The sequence below is a fragment of the Eublepharis macularius genome, chromosome 5, assembly GCF_028583425.1.
Source record: "Eublepharis macularius isolate TG4126 chromosome 5, MPM_Emac_v1.0, whole genome shotgun sequence".
In the NCBI taxonomy this organism is placed as follows: domain Eukaryota; kingdom Metazoa; phylum Chordata; class Lepidosauria; order Squamata; family Eublepharidae; genus Eublepharis; species Eublepharis macularius.
The window spans coordinates 12055628-12079154 of NC_072794.1; the positions used below are offsets into that span (position 1 = coordinate 12055628).

General features: G+C 49.8%; 1 protein-coding gene across 1 annotated transcript in view; it reads right to left on the bottom strand.

Annotated features, from left to right (window-relative positions):
- The window catches only part of LOC129329924 (mucin-16-like), a gene marked incomplete at its 5' end in the record, with an annotated part of 108050 nt that overhangs the window by 19582 nt on the left and 64941 nt on the right, over window positions 1-23527 (bottom strand). Inside the window, 4 exons of the mRNA XM_054979676.1 lie at window positions 530-702; window positions 21302-21369; window positions 22438-22598; window positions 22690-22716. Of these exons, the coding sequence (XP_054835651.1) occupies window positions 530-702; window positions 21302-21369; window positions 22438-22598; window positions 22690-22716 (429 nt within the window). The remainder of the gene's footprint in view (window positions 1-529; window positions 703-21301; window positions 21370-22437; window positions 22599-22689; window positions 22717-23527) is intronic.

Genomic DNA, 23527 nt, shown 5'->3' on the forward strand with positions numbered 1-23527 from the left:
TCATTTTGTGAAAGGAAACAAACAGTAGACCACAACAAGGAAAGATGGCAAATGCACAGTTTTCAGCAGAAAAGTAAAACATTTTATTGTCATTTGGTTGCGGTAAGAGTATGAAAATTAATGAATGCAGACAGATTTTTTTTTCTTTAATGCCAGTAGCCAGCCAGCACTCTCCTGGTAAGGCCGGCCACCTGAGTGCCATTTCCCCCATAGGAACTGGTAGAGAGAAGTGCGTCTGTGCAGAGAGGCAACTACTTTATGGGTCTGTAAAACTGAACCCCTTGAAACTTAGGGGGTCTTTAGATTAAAGGGAGGAATGGGTCCTGTGGAAATTTGGTGCCATTATCTTTATAAACAGCCACCCCAGACCCTCATACACATTCCATTTTGAAAGCCCATAAAGCCACAGATTTGAATCCTAAATCCGTCATTTCCTTCCCAGAAATCAGCTATCACAGAAAAAAAAATTTCCCCTGAAGCCTGGATTCAAAATCATAACAGTTTTTTCCTCAGTGCACATCCCTATTACCGTTCACTCTGAGACTGTTTTCCTGTATGATGTAGCGTCCCATTCTGCGGCCCCCGTTCGTCATGTCGCTCATTTCACTGTGGACCCGCGCAGGGTCTAAAGGGGTGAGGAGAACATCTTTCCAGTAGCTGCAAAGGGTGTTCATAGTCACGCCATTTCCAGTCTGTGCAGCTCTAAGAAAACACAATGGTGTGTTAGTGCACTGGGCAGGAAGAAGCTTCCCACTTTATTGAGGTCACAGCAATGCACGAAACTTCTCCGGATCCATGCAAGGATCTCTTAATTGGTGGGCAAAACACTGATGTGTGACTTTTTGGGGGGTGCTGTGGAGATGGGGAGCCCTTTCTCAGGATCTCCCTCTGGCAGCCCTCAGTCCGTTTGCCTCTGGAACCATTCACCAAGGCTCGAGGGGTGCGAGCAGAAAAAAACCTGTAACCTCCCCTCACTTTCCCTTCCACCAGTCTGTCCCAGTGACGTGAATAATCACCCCTGTACAGAGAGGTTCTTAACTATCCTCAAGGTTTATTTTGACTAACAGAATAATACATTAGAATGTTACATTAACAGTTGAATTCAAATGGCACTAGGTCAAACTGCCCTTAAAGATCACAAGTATGGACCGGTAATGGTTACAGATATACAAGCACACAGTTTGCAGTGTTATAATCTATAAACCCTATGATAGACAGAGAGAACTAACTAAAAGAATACTTAACCTTAATAGTATAAAACCTTAAGCAGAACTTACTTCAATTCTATAACAGAAACCCTTATATAAACCTAAATCTTTCATTCTTAACTTACACTTATATTTCCCACTAAGTCCTTAACTTACCCCAAACCTAACACTTTAAAACCTAATAGCTAACTTAGAAATCCTCTAGAGGTGTCTTAACTTACCCTCTGGAGAGCCTCTGGACCAACTCGAGTCTCTTGTAGGCTCCCCAGTGGCCACCAGTTGGCAGACACAAGCGTTTGTGTCTTCCCAAGGAGTGGCGAGGACTAGCTGCTTGGTTAGACTTTTTATAGATTAGTCCTCAGTTTTCTAATTGGTTGGTGGCTGATTGGCTAATACCATTTTAACAGCTGGTTGGTTGATGGCACCTTAGCATAGGTGGCTCCATGACTCTGCTGGTTCTTAATTGGTCAGTGGCCCTTTTTTTTTTTTTTTAAGTTTCAAAAAATTTTTTATTGAAAGTGTGACAAGTAACAAGATCAACAGTAAATGCGTAGAAAAAAGGTGACATCATACATAACAATGTTCAGATACAACAATACATAAACATCAAAACACTAACAGTTGGCAATAATCAAGTGTGCAAATATTATACATAATCAACAGGAGTCTAATACAGTGTTAAGCAAGCTAATTACAACAGCGTCGGGGGAATCATGTACAGGCACATCCATTATGTCGCAGAGTAAATCCATAGTTCAAATTTCGGGATTTATAATCGCGTAGTGAGGTAGCTTAGAGATCAGCCATTCATTCTGAGATAAAAATTCCAGGAAAGGGTACCATTGTGCGTAAAATTGTGTAGGTTTGGAGGGGTTATGCAATGCTCGAATTCTGTCTGTTATCTTTTCCATCATAAAGTGGTCCCACACCACTCTATACCATATGTCAAGAGTGGGAGGGAATCGCGATTTCCACCTGAGTGCAATTGCGGTCTTTGCAGCTGCTAGGAGAGTTCTGACCAATGCCTTCCGCAGATGAGGAATATCTAGATCTCCCCAAAGGTCCAAGAAAACAAGTCCCGGGCTTGGGGGTATCACATAAGTCGTGATACGGGAAATTTCCTGGAGAACCGCCTTCCAGAAAGCAGCAACACTTTTACACTCCCACCAGCAGTGCAGGAACGTACCCTGCTCCCCGCATTTTTTCCAGCAGAGTGGCGATCTGCTGGGATATATTTTCGCCAGCTTTTGGGGAGTGAGGTACCACCTGTGGATAATCTTATAGGTTTGGAGGCGCACATTGGTGACAGGGGAGTTAAGCAATGCAGATATCCAAACATGCTCTCTATCTTCTCGTGTGAGTTCTATCCCACAGTCCTGCTGCCATCTATTGAGCAGCGCTTCAGTGTTTAGTGGTTTGGTATCAAGCAGGACGAGGTATAGTTTTGACAGGAGACCTTTACGGTTAAATGAGTGGGAGTCCAGAAGTGCTTCAAATTTAGTTGTTGGTTTAGTCATTACGCTTTTTATATTCAAATCGTTCAGAAGATATCGCAGTTGCAGGTAGAAAAACCAGGGGACTTCCCTGCCTAGGTTGTTGTTCAAGTCTACTCTGCTTATAATACCATCCTTGGTGGCTATGTCCAACAACCTCAAGTCCCTCAGGTCATCCCAGGAGCGCAGTGCGGTTATATTATGCTGGCGAGGCATGCCCTTATGCGATGTGAGCACTGAAAAGCGGGATATGGCCGGAAGAAGGGATCGCTTATGTCTGTCCCAAAGCTTTAGCAGTGCAGCAAGGAACATATTTTGATATATGGAGGAAGGACGCAAACTTGGGGTAGACCAGAAAGTTTCTCGCAATGTTTTTGGCTGGGAAAAGGTGCCCACTATGTTTATCCAATCAGAGTGTCCAGAGGGGAGTAATATCTGGAGGATGTCTGACAATCTGGCTGCATCAGAATAGAGCCCTATATTTGGGTAGTTAAAGCCCCCTGCTGTTTTAGGGGCGCACAAAACTTTGAAGGCAATCCTAGGGCGCTTATTCTGCCACAAGAATCTGTTTAATGTCGCCTGCCATTGGCTCAGAATTTTGCTAGGGATTTCAATCGGAATTGTTCTATACAAAAATGTCAATTTTGGGAGGACGAAGGATTTTATCAAATGGTATCTTTCATACCATGCCAGGTTTTGCTTGTTCCATTTGAGCAGGAGGTGTTTAATTTCTTTCATCTTTTGGACGTGGTTTACCTGGAGTAGCTGGGCTGGGTTGGGAGGGATATTTATGCCCAGATATCGGAGGTGTGATTTGGCCCACTGGTATTCAAATTGCCGTTTTATGTCGCTACACGTCTCCTCTGGGAGATTCACTGATAGGATGGTGGATTTGGCTTGGTTTATCCTCAACCCCGATATACACCCAAAGTGAGCAAGAACAATTGCCAGAGCCTTTAGGGAAACAAGTGGGCACGTAAGAAACAGCAAGATGTCATCAGCGAATAAGCATATTTTGTAAGTACGTTTGTCTATTTCAATGCCTCGAATCCTTTCATTGGTTCTTATCTCCTCTGCTAAGGGCTCTATCGCGAGGGCGAAAAGGATAGGGGAAAGGGGACATCCTTGGCGCGTGCCTCGGTGTAGAGTGAAGGGATCGGACGCTAAGTCATTAAGTTTGATTCTTGCCTTGGGGCCTGCGTATATCGCTTTAATTGTTTGTAGGAAGTTGGGGCCGAATTTCATGTGGGAAAGGAGCATCTGCAGGTACGGGACCTCCAGGGTGTCGAAAGCTTTTTCGACATCCAAGGAGAGGAATGTGGTTTGTAATTTGTTGTGTCTACTGAATGTCAAAATGTTCAATGCCTTATAAATGTTGTCGGAGATGTCCCTATTGGGGATAAAGCCAATCTGATCTGTACAAATATAATTTCCAATGAAAGAATTGAAGCGTCGTGCATATATTGAGGTAAAGATTTTATAATCGACATTCAGCAAAGAAATCGGTCTATACGAACCGGGGTTAGAGGGGTCTTTGCCTTCCTTGGGGATCATGGTGATGACTGCCTCAGCCCAGGTTCCAGGTAAGGTCCCCAATTTATGTACCTCATTACAGGCCAATAACAGGGGCGGGGTTAACACCAAAGCAAATTTTTTATAGAATTCGGCCGGATAGCCATCCGGCCCAGATGCCTTATTGCTCTTTAATTTCTTAATGGATTCCAGCAGTTCTGTGGCGGTGATTGGGGTATCCATTAATCGGCTGTGTTCCTCCGTCAATTTTTTAATGTTCTTATGGTTTGATAGGTAGTTTCTAATTGACACTTTATCTGGCCTGGATGAAGTATATAAATTTGTGTAAAATTTTGTAAATACATTCAATATTTCGGGAGATTTAGTGAACATTTGTCCCTTGTCGTTTTTTATGAGTCTGACGTGCCTATTTATTCTCTTCTCCTTGACCTTCCAGGACAGATAACGTAGGGTCCTAGGAGAGTGGTTCCAATACTTTTGTTTTAAATATAAGATGTTCCTTTGAATTTGGGACGTTTCAAGTGACTCCAGAGCTTTGCGCTCATGGAGCAGCTGTTTATAGGTTTTTTTGCTGCCTCTATCCTTGTGTAAGCGTTCCAATTGGTGGATTTTATCCATTATGAGTTGCTTTTGGAGTTTTTTCTTCTTATTTAGAGAGGCAGAGAGAGCGATCAGTTGTCCCCTTAGTACCGCCTTAAGAGCGTCCCACACCGTTTGGGAAGATGTCGTGCCTGTTTGGTTATCTTTGAGATATTGGGCGATATCTCGTTCAATTTGTAGGACATTGTTCTCATTAAGTATGAGGTTTTTCTGAAACGTCCAATGCCTCTCCCTTTCGTAGGGCCTATCTAGGGACAATTTGCACGTTACCCAAGCATGATCCGAATAGCTTATGTCCCCTATGCTGGAGAGTAGCACTCTGTCTCTCAGATCTGGGGACACCACGATATAGTCGATCCTGGTGTATACGTCGTGGCGTGGGGAGTAGTATGTGTAATCTTTGGCCAGTTTGTTCATCTCCCTCCATATGTCCACTAAGTGGAACCGAGTAAATAGCGTGAGCATCTGTGTGTCACGATTAGGGTTCTTAGGTCTTCTTGGCGCTCAAGGTGCATTGTTGAGGGGAAATGAGGATTTATCTAGGTCATAGTGTGCTACATAATTGAAGTCCCCTCCCACAATTACTGATCCCTCCTGGAATGCTTCCAATTTTCGGAGAATTTCTTCCATGAACTCCAGTTGCTGCGTGTTGGGCGCATAGACAGATGCCAGTGTAAGCAACTGTCCATTGAAGTGCCCCTTTATAAATAAGAACCTGCCTCTAGGGTCCCGTAGGGTGGCTTTGTGTTCAAATTTGACCCTGTTTGCTAGTAAGATTGCCACCCCGTGGGATTTGGAGGAGCCTTTTGCGTGGAATTGCAATTTTATCCATGGGGCCTTAAGCTCCGCCTCATAGGATGCATGGAGGTGTGTTTCTTGGATCAGGGCTACATCTACATTCAGTTTCGCCAGGCTGGTCAGAACTCTCCTTCTCTTCACCAGGTTGTTTAAACCCCTCACCAGGTTGTTTAAACCCCTCACATTTTGCGAGACAATATGGACATGTGGTTGTGAGGCCATTATAGAATGGGTAAAAGTAGAGTACCAGAATTGGCCTTTGAAGTGGAATGTAATAGTATTGCAGAACCAAAAGTGCAAGTATAGAAACCGCTAGCAGGCGTGTAAAGGCTCTTGCTTCAGTAGTTTATAATAGATATGAATGAGATGGCTGAAATGATCTAAGCACCAAAGGAAGGGTCAGTACGCAAGTGCAATAAGATTCAGGTAAATAAATCACTGTCTGATGTTAATTAATTAAGCAATCAAATTTCATCACTTTGAAGGCAATCATGCAACAAATTCATTAGAAAGGAAAGAGAAATCGTATCACAAAACACAAATGCAATGAAATGTATAGCAAGCGTAAGTTAATCTACTATGTTGGTAATTTTCAATAAATAATTAATCGACTTTCGCCCTTACCCTTTCAAAGTATGGTGATAAGCAAGCAGACTGTCAGTGGGTAAAACTGATAGTTGTGATAAGCTTGTAGTCTGCTATGCTACCTCCCCTCTCCGATTATGGATGGATCAAACAGCAATTAATTCCAGGTATATAATAAGCCAATCAAGTAAGTACTAATTAATTAAGATTTCTGTTTATTACCGTATGTAGGAGTAGACCAAATTAATAGATGTACCTCTTAACCCTAAATCACTAAGTTGCTTGTAGTCTGTTATGTTACCTTCTCTCTCTGATTATGGATGGATCAAACTGCAATTAATTCCAAGTGTACAATTTGCTAATCAATCAAGAACCAATTAATTAAGATGTCTGTTTGTTACCTTATGGAGGAGTAGATTGAATTGATGGATGCACCTCTTAGCACTAAATCACTAATTTGCCTAACTACCTTAACAAAGTTATATACAATAAGCACGCAGCACTTTAATATTGTTTTTGGTAAAAGCTTGAAAGTGTAAATATATTCAATTAACTCACTACTTATACTCCTTTAAACCAACTGTCCCCAGATTTGTAATAAATGATTAATTAATTCTTGCCCTTACCTCTGCAAAATGCAGTAAGGAGCAAGCAGATAGTCAGTGGGTAAAACTGCAAGTTGTAATTGTCGTATAGATTGCTTCGTTACCTCCCCCCCCTTACTAACGTCGGATCAAGCTGCAATGAGTTCCGAGTATATGATATGCCAATCAAGAAGGTATTAATTAATTAAGATTTCTCTTTATTACTTTATGTAGAAGTGGATCAAATCAAGGGGCGCACCTCTTAATATTAAATCACTAACTTGCCTTAACTACCGTAACTAAACTATATACAACGAGCACTCAGCGTCTTGTTACTTATTTTCCAGGAAGAACTTGAAGAATGTATTTATATAATTATCACAAGATCTAATATTTCTCTAAAGCAACCGTCTCCAATAGAGAAATAGAAACTAAGGTGCTACACAGTCCTCAGCAGCCTCGCGAGAAATCTCTGCAACGAGGTTGCTGTAAATAAACAGTACGGAGGACTGTTTGTGTAAGGGGCTAATAAAGAAGCAATCCCTTCAATCCCACCCCAACCACCCCTACCCGCGAGTAAATTAAGTAAGATTGGGACGTTCCAACACAACATATTCTGGTCATAAGTCCTACCAGTCAGAGCTTCAAGTGTCCCGGACCGGTATTTTATTATTTTTCTGAGGAGACATGGGCAGTGGTCGTTTTCTTTTCTGAGAGCTGGCCTCCGTCTCCATGGCGACCTCTATGCCTAGCTCGTGTAGAAACCGGAGGCCTTCCTCGGGAGCAGAGATCAAGTGTTGTATACCCTTCAACGAGACTCTCAGTGCAGAATACCGGGTCCAGCTGTATTCTATTTGGGCATTTCTGAGTTCCTCAGTTATCTGCCGGAGTTGTCGTCGTCGCTCCAAAATCTCGGCCGGTAGGTCCGTATAGACGCTGATTCGCGCTCCATTGTAGGAGAGGAATTTTCGCGCCCTCGCCACCTCAAGCGTTTTTTTCCTCAGCCTCCAGTCGGCAAAGACGGCCACCACATCTCTAGGTCCCCGCCTCTTATCTGGATTTCTGGGGCCCACTCGATAAGCCTTGAATATAATCAATGCATGGGTTTCCTCCAGCTTTAGCTCCGTCGTCAGCCAGCCCGCCAAAAAAACGGCAAGGTCTGCATCCACGGCCGCATTTTCCTCTATCCCCCTAAATTTCAAATTAGCACCCCGCAGTTGAATCTCCATGTCCAAGATCTTATAGTGGACACGATCTTGTTCTGATTGTAGGGAGTGGACGTCCTCCCTTAAAGCTGCAGTCTGGGTAAGAGCCTGATCCGACTTAGCGACCACGGAGTCCATCACTATCTTAAGATCAGTTAATTGTTGTGATAGTGGTTCCATCAAGTGGGAGATTTTGTTAGAAAAGCTCGATTCAAGGTCTAGCAGTAGGGCTTTCAGTGCTGGGTCATAGGAAACCGTCTGAGTTTTTCACGCCTCAGCATTTACCATCGCGGCCGCCATGTTTGCACTCGTTCCCTCTATCTCCCCCTCCGTGCCTTCTGCTTGCGAAGCTGGGAAATAGCTCTGCAAATTTTTCACCGCCTTAGAGTTGGGCTTCTTTGAAGTAAGATCTTGCTTACCCTTCATACTAAGTTGTGTAGAACGTTTTTGATGCGCTTATCGGGGTTTAGGGGTGGAATTGAACCAGAGCTCTGGCTTTAGGCGTCCATTCCTCTCGGTGCCGACGCCACGCCCCCCGTCAGTGGCCCTTCTAACCTGGATGGTCACATGCTCCTTTTTAACCAATGAAATTGAGCCAGTTCTAAGGCTCTTCAGGTGTGCTTTGTCCTTGGTCTTAGAATAGCCCTTGCTTGGAATCATTCCCTGTACCTAGTGGAATGCATTACTCAGCATTCTTTGTGAAGCCCAAAAGTGACTGTCTTTTTCTGCTTAGCTGGAAAGGGAGGGGGCCAGGAGTGAACTTTCACCTAGATATCATAGCTCAGGTCTTTTTCTATCAGTCCTATATGTCAGAACTGAATACCTTTCTCCAATTTAGTACTCTTTTATAAATTATGCCTAATTTATGCCAAAAAAGCTGCTGCATACTTCTGCCAGCTCTCACATAGTTTTAGTGCACATAAACCCAAAGTAAGAGCTTTTAAAAGTTGCTCTTAGGCCAAAGCTGGGTTTGTTATGGGTTTGGGTTCAGAACAATCCAAACTCTAAAATTCTGACCACAAACGCAGGAAGAGGTTTGGCCCTTATCCTGCCATGACATGACAGGAGAACAGGCTTATTGTAATTGGGACAGGGGACAAATCCCAAAAGAGACTATTGAATTTTGCAAGTGCTCCTGTTGAATTTAAAAATCCCAATTTTGATTTTGCTTCTCCCTCATGTGGACCGAGGGCAAACGTGGTGCCTTTTTCTGTTTCTCTTCCTTATAAAATGTATGTGCCTCTCAATATGATTTGCCCTTCAATAAGTCTTTATTAAATGTATTATGTATCTTCAAAAAGGCCATGTAGTCATGAGAAAAGGTGCAGAAAAGGGCAACCCAAAATGATCCGGAGAGTGGAGCACCTTTATTTTCATTTTTTTAATTTATTTTATTATTTAGATATCATGCCACCTCTCCAGAAACTTACGAGGAAAGGCTAAAAAGTCTGAGGCATTTCAGTTTGAAGAAAAGACAATGCAGGGGACAGCATGGCCGTTTCCAGACGGCTTACCTGCCTCCGGAACGTCGCGCCATCTTGCGGGGAAAACGCGAAATATCGCGTTTTCCCTGCAAGATGGCGCAACGTTCCGGAGGCAGGTAAGCCATCTGGAAACGGCCCATGACAGAGACCTACACAATTATGTATGAGACGGTGAAAGGGGGTGGAGAAAATTTTTTCTCCCTCTCCCTTATTAGATCTTTCAGGCCTGCAGTGAAGTCAAAGGACAGCAGATTCAGGATGCAGAACAGTAATTCTCCCCTCAAAGAATAATTAGCTTACAGAATTCACTGCCACAGGATGAAGTGATGGGCACTAGTTTAGCTGACTTTGAAAGGAGGCTTAGTCAAGATGGCTAAATGGAACCTCCATGTTCAGAGGCAGTGTACCTCTGAATACCAGAGCTGGGAGAGAAGGCAACAGTGGGGCTGTTTTCACACTGCTTACCAACCACGGACCATCGCACCAAGCTCCCGGAACGACAGCGTCTTCTTGGCGCGATTTCACGTGAGAACGGTTCTCGTGCGAAATTGCGCCAGGAAGACGCTGTCGTTCCGGGAGCTCGGCGCAATGGTCCGTGGCTGGTAAGCAGTGTGAAAACAGCCCAGGAGGAGCTTTGGTATCTGTGTCCTGCTTGCAGGCATGCTGAGGTGTCTCATTAGCCACTTTGTGACGGAGGATACTGGAATTTTTACGTCTGATCCTGTAGGGCTACTATTATGTTCCCCTAAATAATGTATGTTCTACATATAAATACTGTATACATTAAAAATACAGACAAGAAGCAAACAAGCAATGAAGTCAGGGCCTCTTTATCTGTTCCCACACACACACACAATACATATGATAGTCCCCTAATTCTTGCCTCTTAGTTTGGAAACCAACAGAGGTTGCAGATTGGTGGAGTTGCCAGATTCCACTGAGGGGCTTCTGACTCCCCGCAATCACTAATTTGAGTCCTGCCAAGAGGCACAATTTATTCTTGATCTTAATATCTTCTTAGTCCAGAAAACCTGCCACCTTCTCATGGATACAGCTGCAGACTTCCTTCCCACTGTCCCGTTTTACTAGCAAAGGCCCTTTCCTCTGGCAGACGGAGCCTTCCCCTGACTCTGTGACCCTCTTGCATCGGGAAACTCCTTGCCTCAGAAAAAAAACACACCACCACAACTAGCAGAACAGAGATCCAACCCGTAACTTCTAACTATGTAGCTATTTTCTTTGTACATTTTTATTCTGCTGTTCCTGGAAATAGTTTAGGTGCTCTACACCATACTCCCTTCCTTCCTTTTTTCCTCCCAACTATCCTATGAGGTTGGTTAAGGTGAGAGGTGTGACTGGCTCAAAGTCACCCAGAGAGCTTCCAATGCAGTGTGGTGATTTGAACACTGGTGCCTGAGATCCCAGTTCAACACTCTAACCTCTACACCACACTGCCTCTGCTGCTTAGAATTTTACAACCTAGTTGGGGAGGGAAATTATTGTTCCATATTTGTAAATCAGATGAGTTAAACCAGGGTGATACAGTGGCTAGCATTTCAGACTGGACATTCAAATCTTCACTTGGTAGTTTTGCCAATCTGCAGGTGGAACCTGAAGTTCACCTGGAATTACAACTCATCTCCAGACTACAGAGATCAGTTCCCCTGGAGGAAATAGATCCAGAAGAGTTAGCCGTGTTAGTTTGTGGTAACAAAGATGCTAGAGCCAGTTTGGTGTAGTGGTTAAGAGCAGCAGGACTCTAATCTGGAGAGCCAGGTTTGATTCCCCACTCCTCCGCTTGAAGCCAGCTGGGTGACCTTGAAGCAGTCACAGCTTCTCAGATCTCTCTCAGCCCCACCCACCTCACAGGGTGTTTTGTTGTGGGGATAATAGTAACATGCTTTGTAAACCACTCTGAGTGGGCATTTAGTTGTCCTGAAGGGCGAATGTTGTTGTTGTTGTTGTTACTACTACTACTACTACTACTACTACTACTACTACTACTACTACTACTACTACTACTAGACTCTCTACTATCCTGGAGGAAATGGTAGCTTCGGAGGGTACACTCTCTGTTGAAATCCTCCTTTCCCCAAAATTTCCCTCTCCGGGCTGTGCCTCCAAATCTCCAGAAATTTCCCAACCCAAAGCTCTTTGGATGACCTGGGCCACTGGCTCTGACTTTCTCACCTACATCACAGTGTTGTTGTGAAGATTAAACAGAGAAGTGAAGAACTGTGTGCGCACACATTATTTGTTAGGGGAAAATTTTCCTGTGATATATGTCTTTGGCCCAATTCTTCCATTATAAGTTTAATCATACTGTCCGGAGTGGGCCTCGCCCACCCTGGACTGGGCCCTACCCCCCGGCCCGACGGACCCCCAGGGGGCTCGTGGCCAACCCCCCCGCCCCCGCCAAGCACCCCCGCTTACCCCAGGACCCGCGGCGGAGGGCCCGGAGACGCCAACCACCCAACGCTTCCCCGGCACCCCGCCGCCGGGCCTGCCGCCGCCGCCGGGACCGCGGGGCCTACCGCAGCCGTCGCGGCTGGGACGGCCGGGCCTGCCGCGGCCGCCGCGGCCGCCAGGACGGCCGGGCCTGCCGCCGCCGCGGCCGCCGCTGGGGCGGCCGGCCCTGCCGCCGCCGCGGCCGCGGCTCGCGGCGGTGGGGCGGCCGAAACCGGGCCGGCCGCCCGGCGCAGCGACGGCGGCGGGTTGGGGGGAGAGAAGCAGCAGGAGGGAAGGAGCAGCACGGCCGCCGCTGCGGCCGCCCCAGGCAGCATCCCGGGGGCGGGCACGGCTGAACGCCAGCAGGGGGAGGGCCCAGCTGGGGCAGGTGAGGGGAGGGACACCGGGCAAGTCGTCCCAGCGCTGGGTTGGCTGGATGGCTCCTGGGAGGGCTCCCCAGTCTGAAGGGACGCTGGGGATTGGCGAAGGGCGGGGGAGGGGAGAATCAAGCTCAGAGGCAATGGCAGGAGAGGAGGGGGTGATGGAGGAGCATTTGGCCCAACCAGGTGGGAGCAGCCAGGTGTCGGTGCCAGGGACAGGTGGTTCTGGAGAGGGGATTGGGGGAGAGCCAGGGGGCAGAGCCAGGAGGGACTATAAGAGGGAAGCTCCCGATGACGCCAGGGAGGAGAAGGCTGGTTGGAAGGTTGGTCAGAGAGAGAGTGCGAGAGACTTCCAGAGCAGCAGATAGGAGGCAGACTCTGGTGCCCAAACCACTGCCCCTATCTAGTCTGAGGCAGAGGGAGCACCCTCAACCTCCCCCGGGTGGTAGCCCGGAGGACGGCAGAACGAGGGGGAGGCGCGGCCGGCGGGGCGGGGCCTCACAAACTGGTGGAGAATGCAGGCACTAGCAGCCCCGTGAGGCACCCGCGCCCGCACCTCCCCACCCCAGCCGGTTGGAGCAGCTCCCGGCCCCTCCTACGCCCCGCGGTGCTGAAGGCAGCGAGTGCGGAGACCCCTGCCGAGGCTGCCAGCTCCACGATGGATCTCTTGCAGTTTGGCCAGTGGCTAACTGAGCACCAGGGGCAACTATTGAGGGAGGTGGCTCAGCAGCAGCTGGACGCGCAGGCTGCCCTGGCCCGCCAACAGCAAGATGCCCAGGCGACTCTCATCAGAGACCTCCAACAAGCACTGGCCGGCGCCGGTCCCGGAGTCGGCGGCGGGGCCGGGCCCGCCTCCCGGCCACCATTCCACCTCGCCACGCTGGGCCCGGAAGACGACGTGGACGCCTTCCTGGAGGCCTTTCAGCAGACAGCGGAGGCGGCGGGGTGGGCACCAGCTCAGTGGGCCTTCATCATTGGACCTTATCTTACGGGGGAGGCGCAAGCCGCCCTCAAGGCCCTCCCCAAAGCCGAGAGCGCTGACTACGCGAGGCTGAAGGCGGCGATATTGGATCGCTACGAGATCACGCCGGAGACTTACCGGCAGAAGTTCCGGACCATCGCCTTCCAAAAAGCAGACCGTCCCCGCACCCTCGTGGCCAATCTCCAAGACGCAGCCTACCGCTGGCTGAGGCCCACCTCGGACGAGGGCCGGAGAATTGCCGACCAGGTGGTGCTCGAGCAGTTGCTGCAGGTGATCCCCGCTCGGGTCCGGAATTGGGTGGCCTACAACAAGCCCGCCACCTTGAAGGAAGCCACCACGTTGTGGGAAAACGTGATGGCTGTGGAGTCCCGAGAGCCCGCGAAGCAGGAACCCCGCCCTGGTGGCGACGGGAGCCGCAGCACAGGCGAAAAAGGGGGACAAGCTCGATCAGGCCCTCGGCCTCCTGCCCCCGGCCACCTGGGCCGGGCGACCGGAGGGCCCCCAACCGGACCCCAGCTGGCCCTTCCGCCACCCGTCATCCCCGCCACAGCTAAACCCAATAGCTCCACCCGGGAGACGGGAGACAAGGGACCGTGCTTCATGTGCGGGCAACGAGGGCACTGGAAGAGGGAGTGCCCCCTGATGGAGTGCGATCTGGGCTGGGACACGGCCCTGCCCGCGTCGAGCCGGGCCCCCCGGCCCCCTCCCATGCTCGTCCTGGTCTCGGTGGCGGGGAGGAAGTTGACAGCGCTCCTCGACAGCGGGAGCTCCGTGTCAATGATCCGCTCCCACCTGTTGCCCCCGGACCTACCGGTGATCCGCCAAGCCGTCATCGCCTGTGTCCACAATCACGTGGAGGAGTGCCCAGTTGTCCTGGCTCCCGTGACGTACCGCGGGCAGACGTGCGAGACGCCCTTGGCCCGGGTGCAGGCTCTACCCTACCCGGTCTTGCTGGGGAGAGACTCCCCCCACTTCCGCCCCGCCATGAAGACGGCCCTCCCCCCTGCCCGGGAGGAAGCGGGAGAGGCCCTGGTCGGAGAGGATGAGGAAGACGACGAGGGGGGCCCAGGGGGGAGCGGAGCCGGGGATGCTCCGGCCCAACTTCGCCAGGGATGGGGAGTGGAACCCCGGTTCGCCACCGATCAGGCTGAAGACCCCTCACTGGAAGGTCTACGCCGGATGACCGCAGTAAGTGAGGGTCGGGTCCTCGATCCCCGCCGGGCAGGGCGGCTACCACGGGTCATCCGTGCGGGGGGGGGCGTTGGTACCGCCTGGCGAAGGGAAGCCAGGGGGAAGTGGCCCAGCTGTTGGTTCCGGCCGCCCACCACCCGGAGGTCCTCCGGGCTGCCCACGATCACCCGTGGGGGGGCCACCAGGGCGCCCGGGGCACTATGGCCCGGATTGAAGCCCACTTCTTCTGGCCGGGGCTAACCAAGGAGGTTAAGCGCTACTGCCAGGCCTGCCCGCTTTGCCAGCGACAAGCCACCCGCCGGCCCGCCCGGGCCCCACTGGCCCCGCTGCCCATCATTGAGGAGCCCTTTGCCAGGATTGCTATGGACTTCGTCGGTCCCCTGCCCCAGACCCCGAGAGGAGCCCGTTATATCCTGGTCCTGATGGACTATGCCACCCGGTACCCCGAGGCCATTCCCCTCCGGGACATGAAGGCCCCGGGGGTCGCTCGGGTGCTGCTACGATTCTTCGCCCAAGTGGGGTTGCCCCGGGAGTTGCTGTCGGACTGCGGAAAGCCCTTCACGGCCCAGCTCACCAGACACCTGTGCCGGACGCTGCATGTTCGGCAGATCTTCACCAGCATCTTCCACCCTCAAACTGACGGGCTGGTAGAAAGGTTCAACCAGACCCTGAAGGCAATGCTCCACAAGCTGGCCCATGACCACCCCCAACAGTGGGACCTGTACATCGATCCCTTACTCTTTGCGGTCCGCGAGACCCCCCAGGCCTCCACCGGCTACGCCCCTTTCGAGCTCCTATACGGGCGGCGGCTGCGGGGTATACTGGGGCTGGTGGAGGAGCAGTGGGCCCCAGTGGCCACCCCCGAGGGACGTCCCGCCCCCGAGTATGTCCGGGACCTCCAGACCCGCCTCGAGGCATGCCGAGCCACCGCTCGTGAACACCTCCGGGAGGCCCAGCGGTCCCAGAAGGCCTACTACGATCGGGGGGCCAAGGCGCGAACATTCCAGGTGGGAGAGAAGGTCCTGGTCCACCACCGAGTCATGGGCCCGGGCCCAGGGGCCCCGTGGCGCGGACCCTACCTCATCACTAAGGTGCGGGGGCCCCTGTCATACGAAGTCCAGTGTGGGCCAAGGCCCCGACACCGGAAGAGGCTGCATGTCAATGATCTGAAAGCCTGGCACGAGGCGGAGACGCTCCAATGCAACCTATCCCCCGACCCCCTGGAGCTCCCTGCCGGCGAATTGCCATGGACCCCGAGCGGCCCCACCGGAGAGGAGCCGGTCCTAGACCCGGGCCTCCAGGATGACCAGCTGGCGCAGGCGAGAGCAGTGGTCCGCCAGCACCCTGGCCTTTTCTCCTGCCGGCCAGGCCGAACCGCCGTGCTGGTGCACCACATACCCACCCACCCCCGGACAGGTGGCCCGGGTCCCCTGGAGACCATTGCCGTTAAAACGGTGGGAGATCGTGGCCACGGAAGTAGAGGACATGCTCCGCCTCGACGTGATTGAGCCCTCCCGCAGCGCGTGGTGGAGCCCCATCGTGCTAGTGGGGAAGCCGGACGGCTCCGTCTGCTTCTGCGTGGACTACCGGCAAGTCAACGCCATTGCCACCTTTGACGCCTACCCCATGCCCCGGGCCGACGTGCTGATCGATCAGCTGGGGACAGCCCGTTACCTCTCGGCTCTGGATCTCACGAAGGGGTACTGGCAGATACCCATGGCAGCCGAGGACCGGGAGAAGACGGCCTTCGCGACCCCCCCAGGGCTTGTTCCAGTTCAAGGTCATGCCCTTCGGCTTGCATGGGGCCGCCGCCACCTTCCAGCGCCTCGTGGATCACGTGCTGGCCCATTGCCAAGAGTTCGCCCGAGCCTATATAGATGATATCATCATCTTTAGTCCAGACTGGCCGTCGCACCTGCAGCACCTGAACACGGTCCTGGCGGCATTGGCCGGGGCAGGCCTGCGAGTCAACCCCCGCAAAAGCCGGATTGGGTTCCAGGAGCTCACATACCTTGGGTTCCAAGTGGGCCACGGGGTCCTACGGCCCGTACCCGATAAGGTCACCACGTTGGAGCAGAGCCCTCGCCCTCGAACTAAATGCCAGATGCGGCGCTTCCTAGGGCTGGTGGGCTATTACAGTAAGTTCATACCCCACTTCGTCAGCCAAGCCAGCCCCCTTTCCGACTGCCTACGCAAGGGCCAGCCGGCTACCATCCACTGGAACCCCGACCGGCTCCAAGCCTTCGAAGCTTTGCGCGGAGCCCTGTCCGGAGCCCCCGTGCTACGGAACCCGGACTTTGAGCGTCCCTTCCTCGTCCAGACGGACGCCTCCGATGTCGGGCTGGGGGCGGTCCTATCCCAGGAGGTCGACGGCCAGGAACACCCCGTGGTATTTATCAGTCGGAAGCTGCAGCCCGCGGAGGTCAAGTACGCTACCGTCGAGAAGGAGGCCCTGGCGGTGAAGTGGGCAGTAGGCGCACTCCAGTTCTACCTGGCCAACAACCACTTTACCCTGGTCACAGACCACGCCCCCCTGCTGTGGATGGCCCGCATGAAGGACCACAACCCACGGGTTCTCAGATGGTACCTCTCTCTGCTCCCTTTCAGCTTCCAGCTGCGGCATCGGCCAGGTCGACTCCATGTGAATGCAGACTACATGTCGCGGATCCCGGAGCAGCAAGCGGGCCAGGAAGCGCCGGACCCCAGGGGGTGTGTGTGTCCGGAGTGGGCCCAAACCACTGCCCCTATCTAGTCTGAGGCAGAGGGAGCACCCTCAACCTCCCCCGGGTGGTAGCCCGGAGGACGGCAGAACGAGGGGGAGGCGCGGCCGGCGGGGCGGGGCCTCACACATACTTTGGTTCTGTATAGGGCCATGGTGGGATGAGTTGCAGATGCCTCCTTCCCTCGTTCTTCTTTTTCACCTGCGTGTTATGGCCAGAGCTTTTTTTCTGCCAGAATGCAGTGGAATGCAGTTCTGGCACCTCTCGGCGCCGGGACTTGGAGGAGGCAGCAATGGCAGGCAGATGCCCACATGGCGTCTCCACTTAGCCCATCAAGCAGCCTCCCCATCCTGGAGCCGGGAGCTGGAGGAGGCAACGGCGGTGGGCAAACGGCTGAGCGGCCTCTCTACTGCAGCTACAAGAGCCGGAGGAAGCAACAGTAGTGGGCAGGTGGCCAAGTGCAGGTGGGCAGTCAGCTACATGGTACGCCCTGGCTTCGGCTGGCTCATGTGCTTTAGGGTTGCCAGCTCCAGGTAGGGAAATTCCTGAAGATTTGGGGGCTGGCACCTGGAGAGGATGGAGGTTGAGGGTGTCTGCTTCCAGCTCCTGAAACTGAAGCTGTATTCCGTCCGTCCCGCCCCCCGCCCCCGCATCAAGTCTGCCCCACATTATTACTCGGGTATAAATGTTAAGGAAGTTAGGTTCTTGTTTCTTAACACTTTCAGCACTGTATCCAACTTCTGGTTGTTTTCAAATTTCTGCACCCCATTCCCTATTACATTGTTTATTGAATGCCCCACTCTGTTGATTGTATTGACTTACACTGTGAAATGTGTCTTGAGTCTCAGTGAGAAAGGCTGACTATAAATAGTGCAAACAAAATAAAATAAATAGCAACCCTGCAAGGTTTTTAAGACAAGAGATGTGCAGAGGTGATTTGCCATTGCCTGCCTCTGCGAAACAACCCTAGAGGGAACACCTACTTAAATTTCCAAGATCTAAGATCCAATAGCCTGGGTTGTCCTGGTCTGGGTTTAGGTGGTATACTGCCCCTATACGTGGAGTATCCAGTTAACTCTTATGCTAAAATAACTGTGAATAGACCTTTCATCCACACATTTCTCTAATCATTTTTGAAATCCCTAATATCCTCTAGCAGTTGCCACATCATGTGGCAGTAAATTCCATATATTACAGACGCATTCTTTAATATCCAGAGGAGTTGGCCATGTTAGTCTGTAGTTGCAAAATAGTAAAAAGTCCAGTAGCACCTTTAAGACTAACCAACTTAATTGAGGCATAAGCTTTTGAGAACCAGATGCATAAGTGTGTGTAACCAACATATTGATGGCACCCAGTACCAATGCCTCAGGCAATCTAATTCAAAAGCCTTTTAATCAAATGGATTCTGTTTTTTGGAAAAGGCGTGCTCAAATCTTGCAAGCTGCTGCTCACAAAGTAGATTTCTGGCTCACAACATTGCACCACTTAGAGGGAACATTATCGGAGTTAAGGGTCAGGGAGGCGAGCAGGCCTAAACTGCGGGAGCACTACCGGGTGGTGGCCGCACCCTGTGTGTTGACATCACTTCCCGGAAGTGACATCATCGTGCGGTCCTGGGAGTGCACACGCAAACATGTGATACCAGATGTGGCACCTCCTGTTGGGAGTTGCCCTGGGTGCCACTCAGTGGCAACACTATGCCACTGAGTTCCACCACCTCTTTCCCCAGAAAAAAGCCCTGGTTTATGGCCTTGCAGAAGTAGCACTTAAGCTGCTGATTATGGGAGACGGAGATGTTGGGGCATTGTGATTTATAAAAGCAGATGGCCTCAGGAATGTGTGGATGTTTTGGCTTTGAATGTCCAGTACTGCCCACACTGTCTCACGAATTTACTGCTCTTGGTATGCAGAAAGATAACAGGAGGTGCCATAAGAGTGTCAAATGTAACACTTAGCTATCTATATGACCTATCTGTCTTTTAGGATTTTTTTGACTAGATGTTTTCTCATTCTGTAAGAAGTAACTTGATATTCTAAAAAACTTTTTGTTGATTTTGTAAGAAAGTATATAAGTTAGTGCCCATGCTCTATGTCAGAGATATTTTGCTTTGCGTGTGTTATGTGCTGTCAAGTCGCCTCCGACCTCTCGTGGCCCTATGAATGAAAGACCTCCAAAACATCTTATCAACAGACGTGCTCAGATCTTGCAAACTGAAGGATGTCACTTCTTTTATTGAGTCAAGTCATCTCATTTTAGGTCTTCCTCCTTTCCTACTGCTTTCTACTTTTCCTAGCATTATTGACTTTTCCAGAGAATCTTGTCTTCTCATAATGTGACCAAAGTATGATAGCCTCAGTTTTGTCATTTTAGCTTCTAGGGAAAATTCAGGCTTGATTTGATCTAGTACCCACTTATTTGTCTTTTTGGCCATCCATGGTATCTGCAAAACTCTCCTCCAGCACAGTTCAAATGAATCAATTTTTCCCCCAACATATAGTTCAATAGTTGCTGCACTCTTTGGCATCCCCTTTTTGGGAATTGGAATGGAGACTGAGCATTTCCAGTCTGTGGGCCATTGTTTTGTTTTCCGTATTTGTTGACAGATTCTTGTTAAAATTTTGATGGACTCCATTTCTGTAGCTTGAAATAGTTCTCTTGGTATTCCACCTACTCCAGGTTTCTCCTAATTTCTTGAGTGCAGCTTTTACTTCACTTTCTGAGATTTCTGGTTCTTCATCAAAGGACTCTTCTTCAAAAATCTCTGTCATCCTTCCATCTCTTCTGCATAGTTCTTCAGTGTATTGTTTCCATCTTTCCTTTATTTTGTCCTGATCAGATACTGTATTTCCATGTTGATCTTTCAGCATCCCAAGCCATGGCTTGAATTTCCCTTTGATTTCTTGGATCTTGTAGAACAGATCTTATTCTTCCTTTTTTGTTGTTCTATTTCTTTGCACTGGTTATTATATTTTTTTGTCTCTGTGCGCAAATCGCTGAAAAGCTGCATTTAGAATTCTGACTATTTCCATCACCTTTTGCTTTTGCTTCCTGTCTGTCTTTAGCAATTTTAAGAGTTTCCTCAGAGCCAAGCTACAAGTGATGAATGACACAGGTTGGACACTTGTCAGCTTCCCTCAAGTTTTGATGGGAAATGTAGGCATCCTGGTCTTGCAGCTTGGCTCTCTGACTGCTGTCAGACTTTTCAACTGTCACTTGTCCAACATTCCGCCAAGCTGCCTACATTTCCCATCAAAACTTGAGGGAAGCTGACAAGCGTCCAACCTGTGTCAGGCGTCACTTGTAGTTTGGCTCTCAGTCATCCATTTAGGCTTCTCCTTTTTTTTGACTACAGGAAGAGTCATTGCACATTCTTCCTTGATAACATCTCTGGTTTCAGCCCATTTGGATCTGTTAACTCCAATAAACTTTCTTTCTTTTGCCAATATTTCTGCCCTGGTTAATGAGGTGCTAAATACAGTATTGGGGTCTCCCTGGATTGAGACATTGGTGAGTTCCCCTCACATGCTCCTTGTGAGAAGGAAAGAATACAACTATTTATTTAATATACATATAACCTGTGCTCTCACCACCAAAATAAGTTGCCCACAAGAAAGAGTTGCTGTCACATAGTGGTTAAGTGGCTAGGCTATGAATCAGTACCCTGCTGGTTTGAATTCTGCTACCACCATGAGTTCAGCAAGTAAGCCACTCCTCTCAGCCCCAGCTCCCCAGCTGTATTGTGGGGATGATAACAACACTAACTTTGTTCACTGCTCTGAGTAAGCACAAATCTTTCTAGAAGAGCAGTATATAAGCGCAGTTGTTATTATAACATAAGAAAAGCTGTTAAATCCATAAAATGATAGCACAATAAAAGCAGTGAACAGCATACAAACCACACAAAAATGCAAAAAATTATGCTAGGTACTGCAGTGTTCTTTGCTGAGCTACTTGTCCTTTGAGGGACTTTTCTAGATTTTGCCTCCTGAACTCTTTGTATCCGGCTCCCTATGTTTTCCCCCTGCTGTTATTAATTTTTTTAAAAGATTGATTATGGTTTCTTTCTCTTCCTGCACAGCGTCTTACCTAAAATTCTCCACTTGGCACTCAATGAATGCTGACCCAATGCTGGTGTTCTTGAGAATGGGTTCCATCTGGGAATGAAAAGACAGCATGTGAATTTGTTGCATACCGGGTGGGGCGGGGGGAGGGAAGTGAGAAAGACGTGGAGGTTTTGATTCTGTACCAAAATGGAAGTCCCCAATTGTGATATTCCTCTTAGATTGCTGTCAAATAACCCCCCAAAAATCATGGAACCACTCTAAGTTGGGAGATAGATTTCACCAAAGGTTTTCAGAAAAATATGAAATGTTTAAAAAACCTCACGGTAAGTTCTGCCCCAAACTGGAGCAAGTTGTGCCTGCCCATGTGCAGAGTGCAGACATTGTGGTGGGGGGTGGGGAGGGCTAGTCAGGTGGCACATCAAATTGCTGCAGCAATCCCAAATGAATAATAATAATGATGATGATGATATTCAATTTATATTCTGCCCTTCAGGGCAATTTAACGCCCACTCAGAGCTGTTTACAAAGTGTGTTATTATTATCCTCACGACAATCTCCCTGTGAGGTGGGTGGGGCTGAGAGAGCTCTAAGATAGCTGAGACTGATCCAAGGTCACCCAGGTGGTTTCAAGTACAGCAGTGGAGAATCGAACTCGGCTCTCCAGATTAGAGTCCTGCCACTCTGAAGCACAAAACCATGAAGTCAGTGGCATTAGGAGTTTCCTTTTCTCCCATGCCTATTTCTCCCCTCACTTTACTGTGCTCACAAGTGGACAAACAGGAGAGAAGGTGAATGAATGGGTGGGAAGACAGGTGTGAATAACAAGGTGAGCAGGTAGGAAGATTTGGTGGGTGAGTAGGTAAGGGGGACGCACAGCCAGAGTGGAGGAAGGGAGGGAAACTGGGGGAGCAGCAAAAGAGGGGGAAATGGGGGTCCAGCAGGGAACGGAACTCAATTTTCCTCTCTTCTTGAGTCCTCATGGATCCCCCACTTGCCATTCACAAGCACACTGCTCTGGGTCTAGAAAGCATAACTCTCATAAAGATACAAAGCTGTTTTATAGCACTGAACCTGTTTTATAGCACTGACAGCAGCTCCTAGGTTTCCCTAAAAGGTATAATTCAACCTGGTGAGAAGTACATAGGATGTGAAGCTTACATAATATCGCATGACTCTTTGAGTGGAGTTGAACTTTCGAGATCCATGCACCCCCAGGTCCCTTGTATAAGGGAGGTTAGTGAAAGTGCAGTTCACGGTGAAATACCCAACAGTTGGAGTCTTGGTGGTGGTAGAGGCAGCAGTGACAGTGACATCTGGAAGAGAAGAGAACGCCAATTTTGAGACAGAACCCATTTCGAATGGAATGTTCCAGAGCAGTTAAAATCTTGTGCAGTGGTCCAATGTACTTACGTGTAAGGCTTGGTGACCTGCAGTAACCTAGAAATTAAAACAATAACATTTTAAAAGTCAATACAAAATAATCATTGGGGGTATTAAGGTTGCCAACTCTGAGTTGGAAAATTCCTGGGGATTTGGGGGTGAGGCCTGGGGTGGGTGGGGGCTTGGGGAAAGAAGGTACCTCAGTGGGATATAATGCCATGGAGTCCACTCTCCAAAGCTGCTGTTTTCTCCAGAGGGTACTGATCTGTGTTGTCCGGAGATCAGTAGGGGTGTGCAATTTGGGATTCTGATTCAGGTAAAATACCCGAATCAGGCTCGATTCGGCTTGTTTTGGCATTGCTGAAACTTTTCGGCATGCTGAATCAGTTTCGGCAATACCGAATCGGAGAAGAAGCTGCTCTTACGCCCCTCCTACTCCATTATTTCCTAGGGGGGGAAGAGGCTTGTCTGGCTAGGGGTGGCATTTTGCATGCAAAATGCCCCCAACCTTCAAGGGACCTGCTCCCACCTGTCCTCCCACCCTCCACCAAGGCTCAAGCAGATCCCACTTTCGGGGGGCATTTTATGGCCTCCCAAAGAAGCTGCTCTTACCCCCCTCCTACTCCATTATTTCCTATGGGGGAAAAAAGAGGCTTGTTCTCCCACCCTCCCACCCTCCCCCAAGTTTCAGGGAGACAGCACTTTGGGGGGGGGGTATTTTATGGCCTCCCAAAGAAGGTGCCCCTATCCTTCTCCACTCCACTATTCCCTATGAGGGGGGGAAAGAGGCTTGTCTGGCTAGGGGTGGCATTTTGCACGCTTTAGGTTACACAGTAGGAGGGCACAACAGGGCATGAAAGCAGTCTAC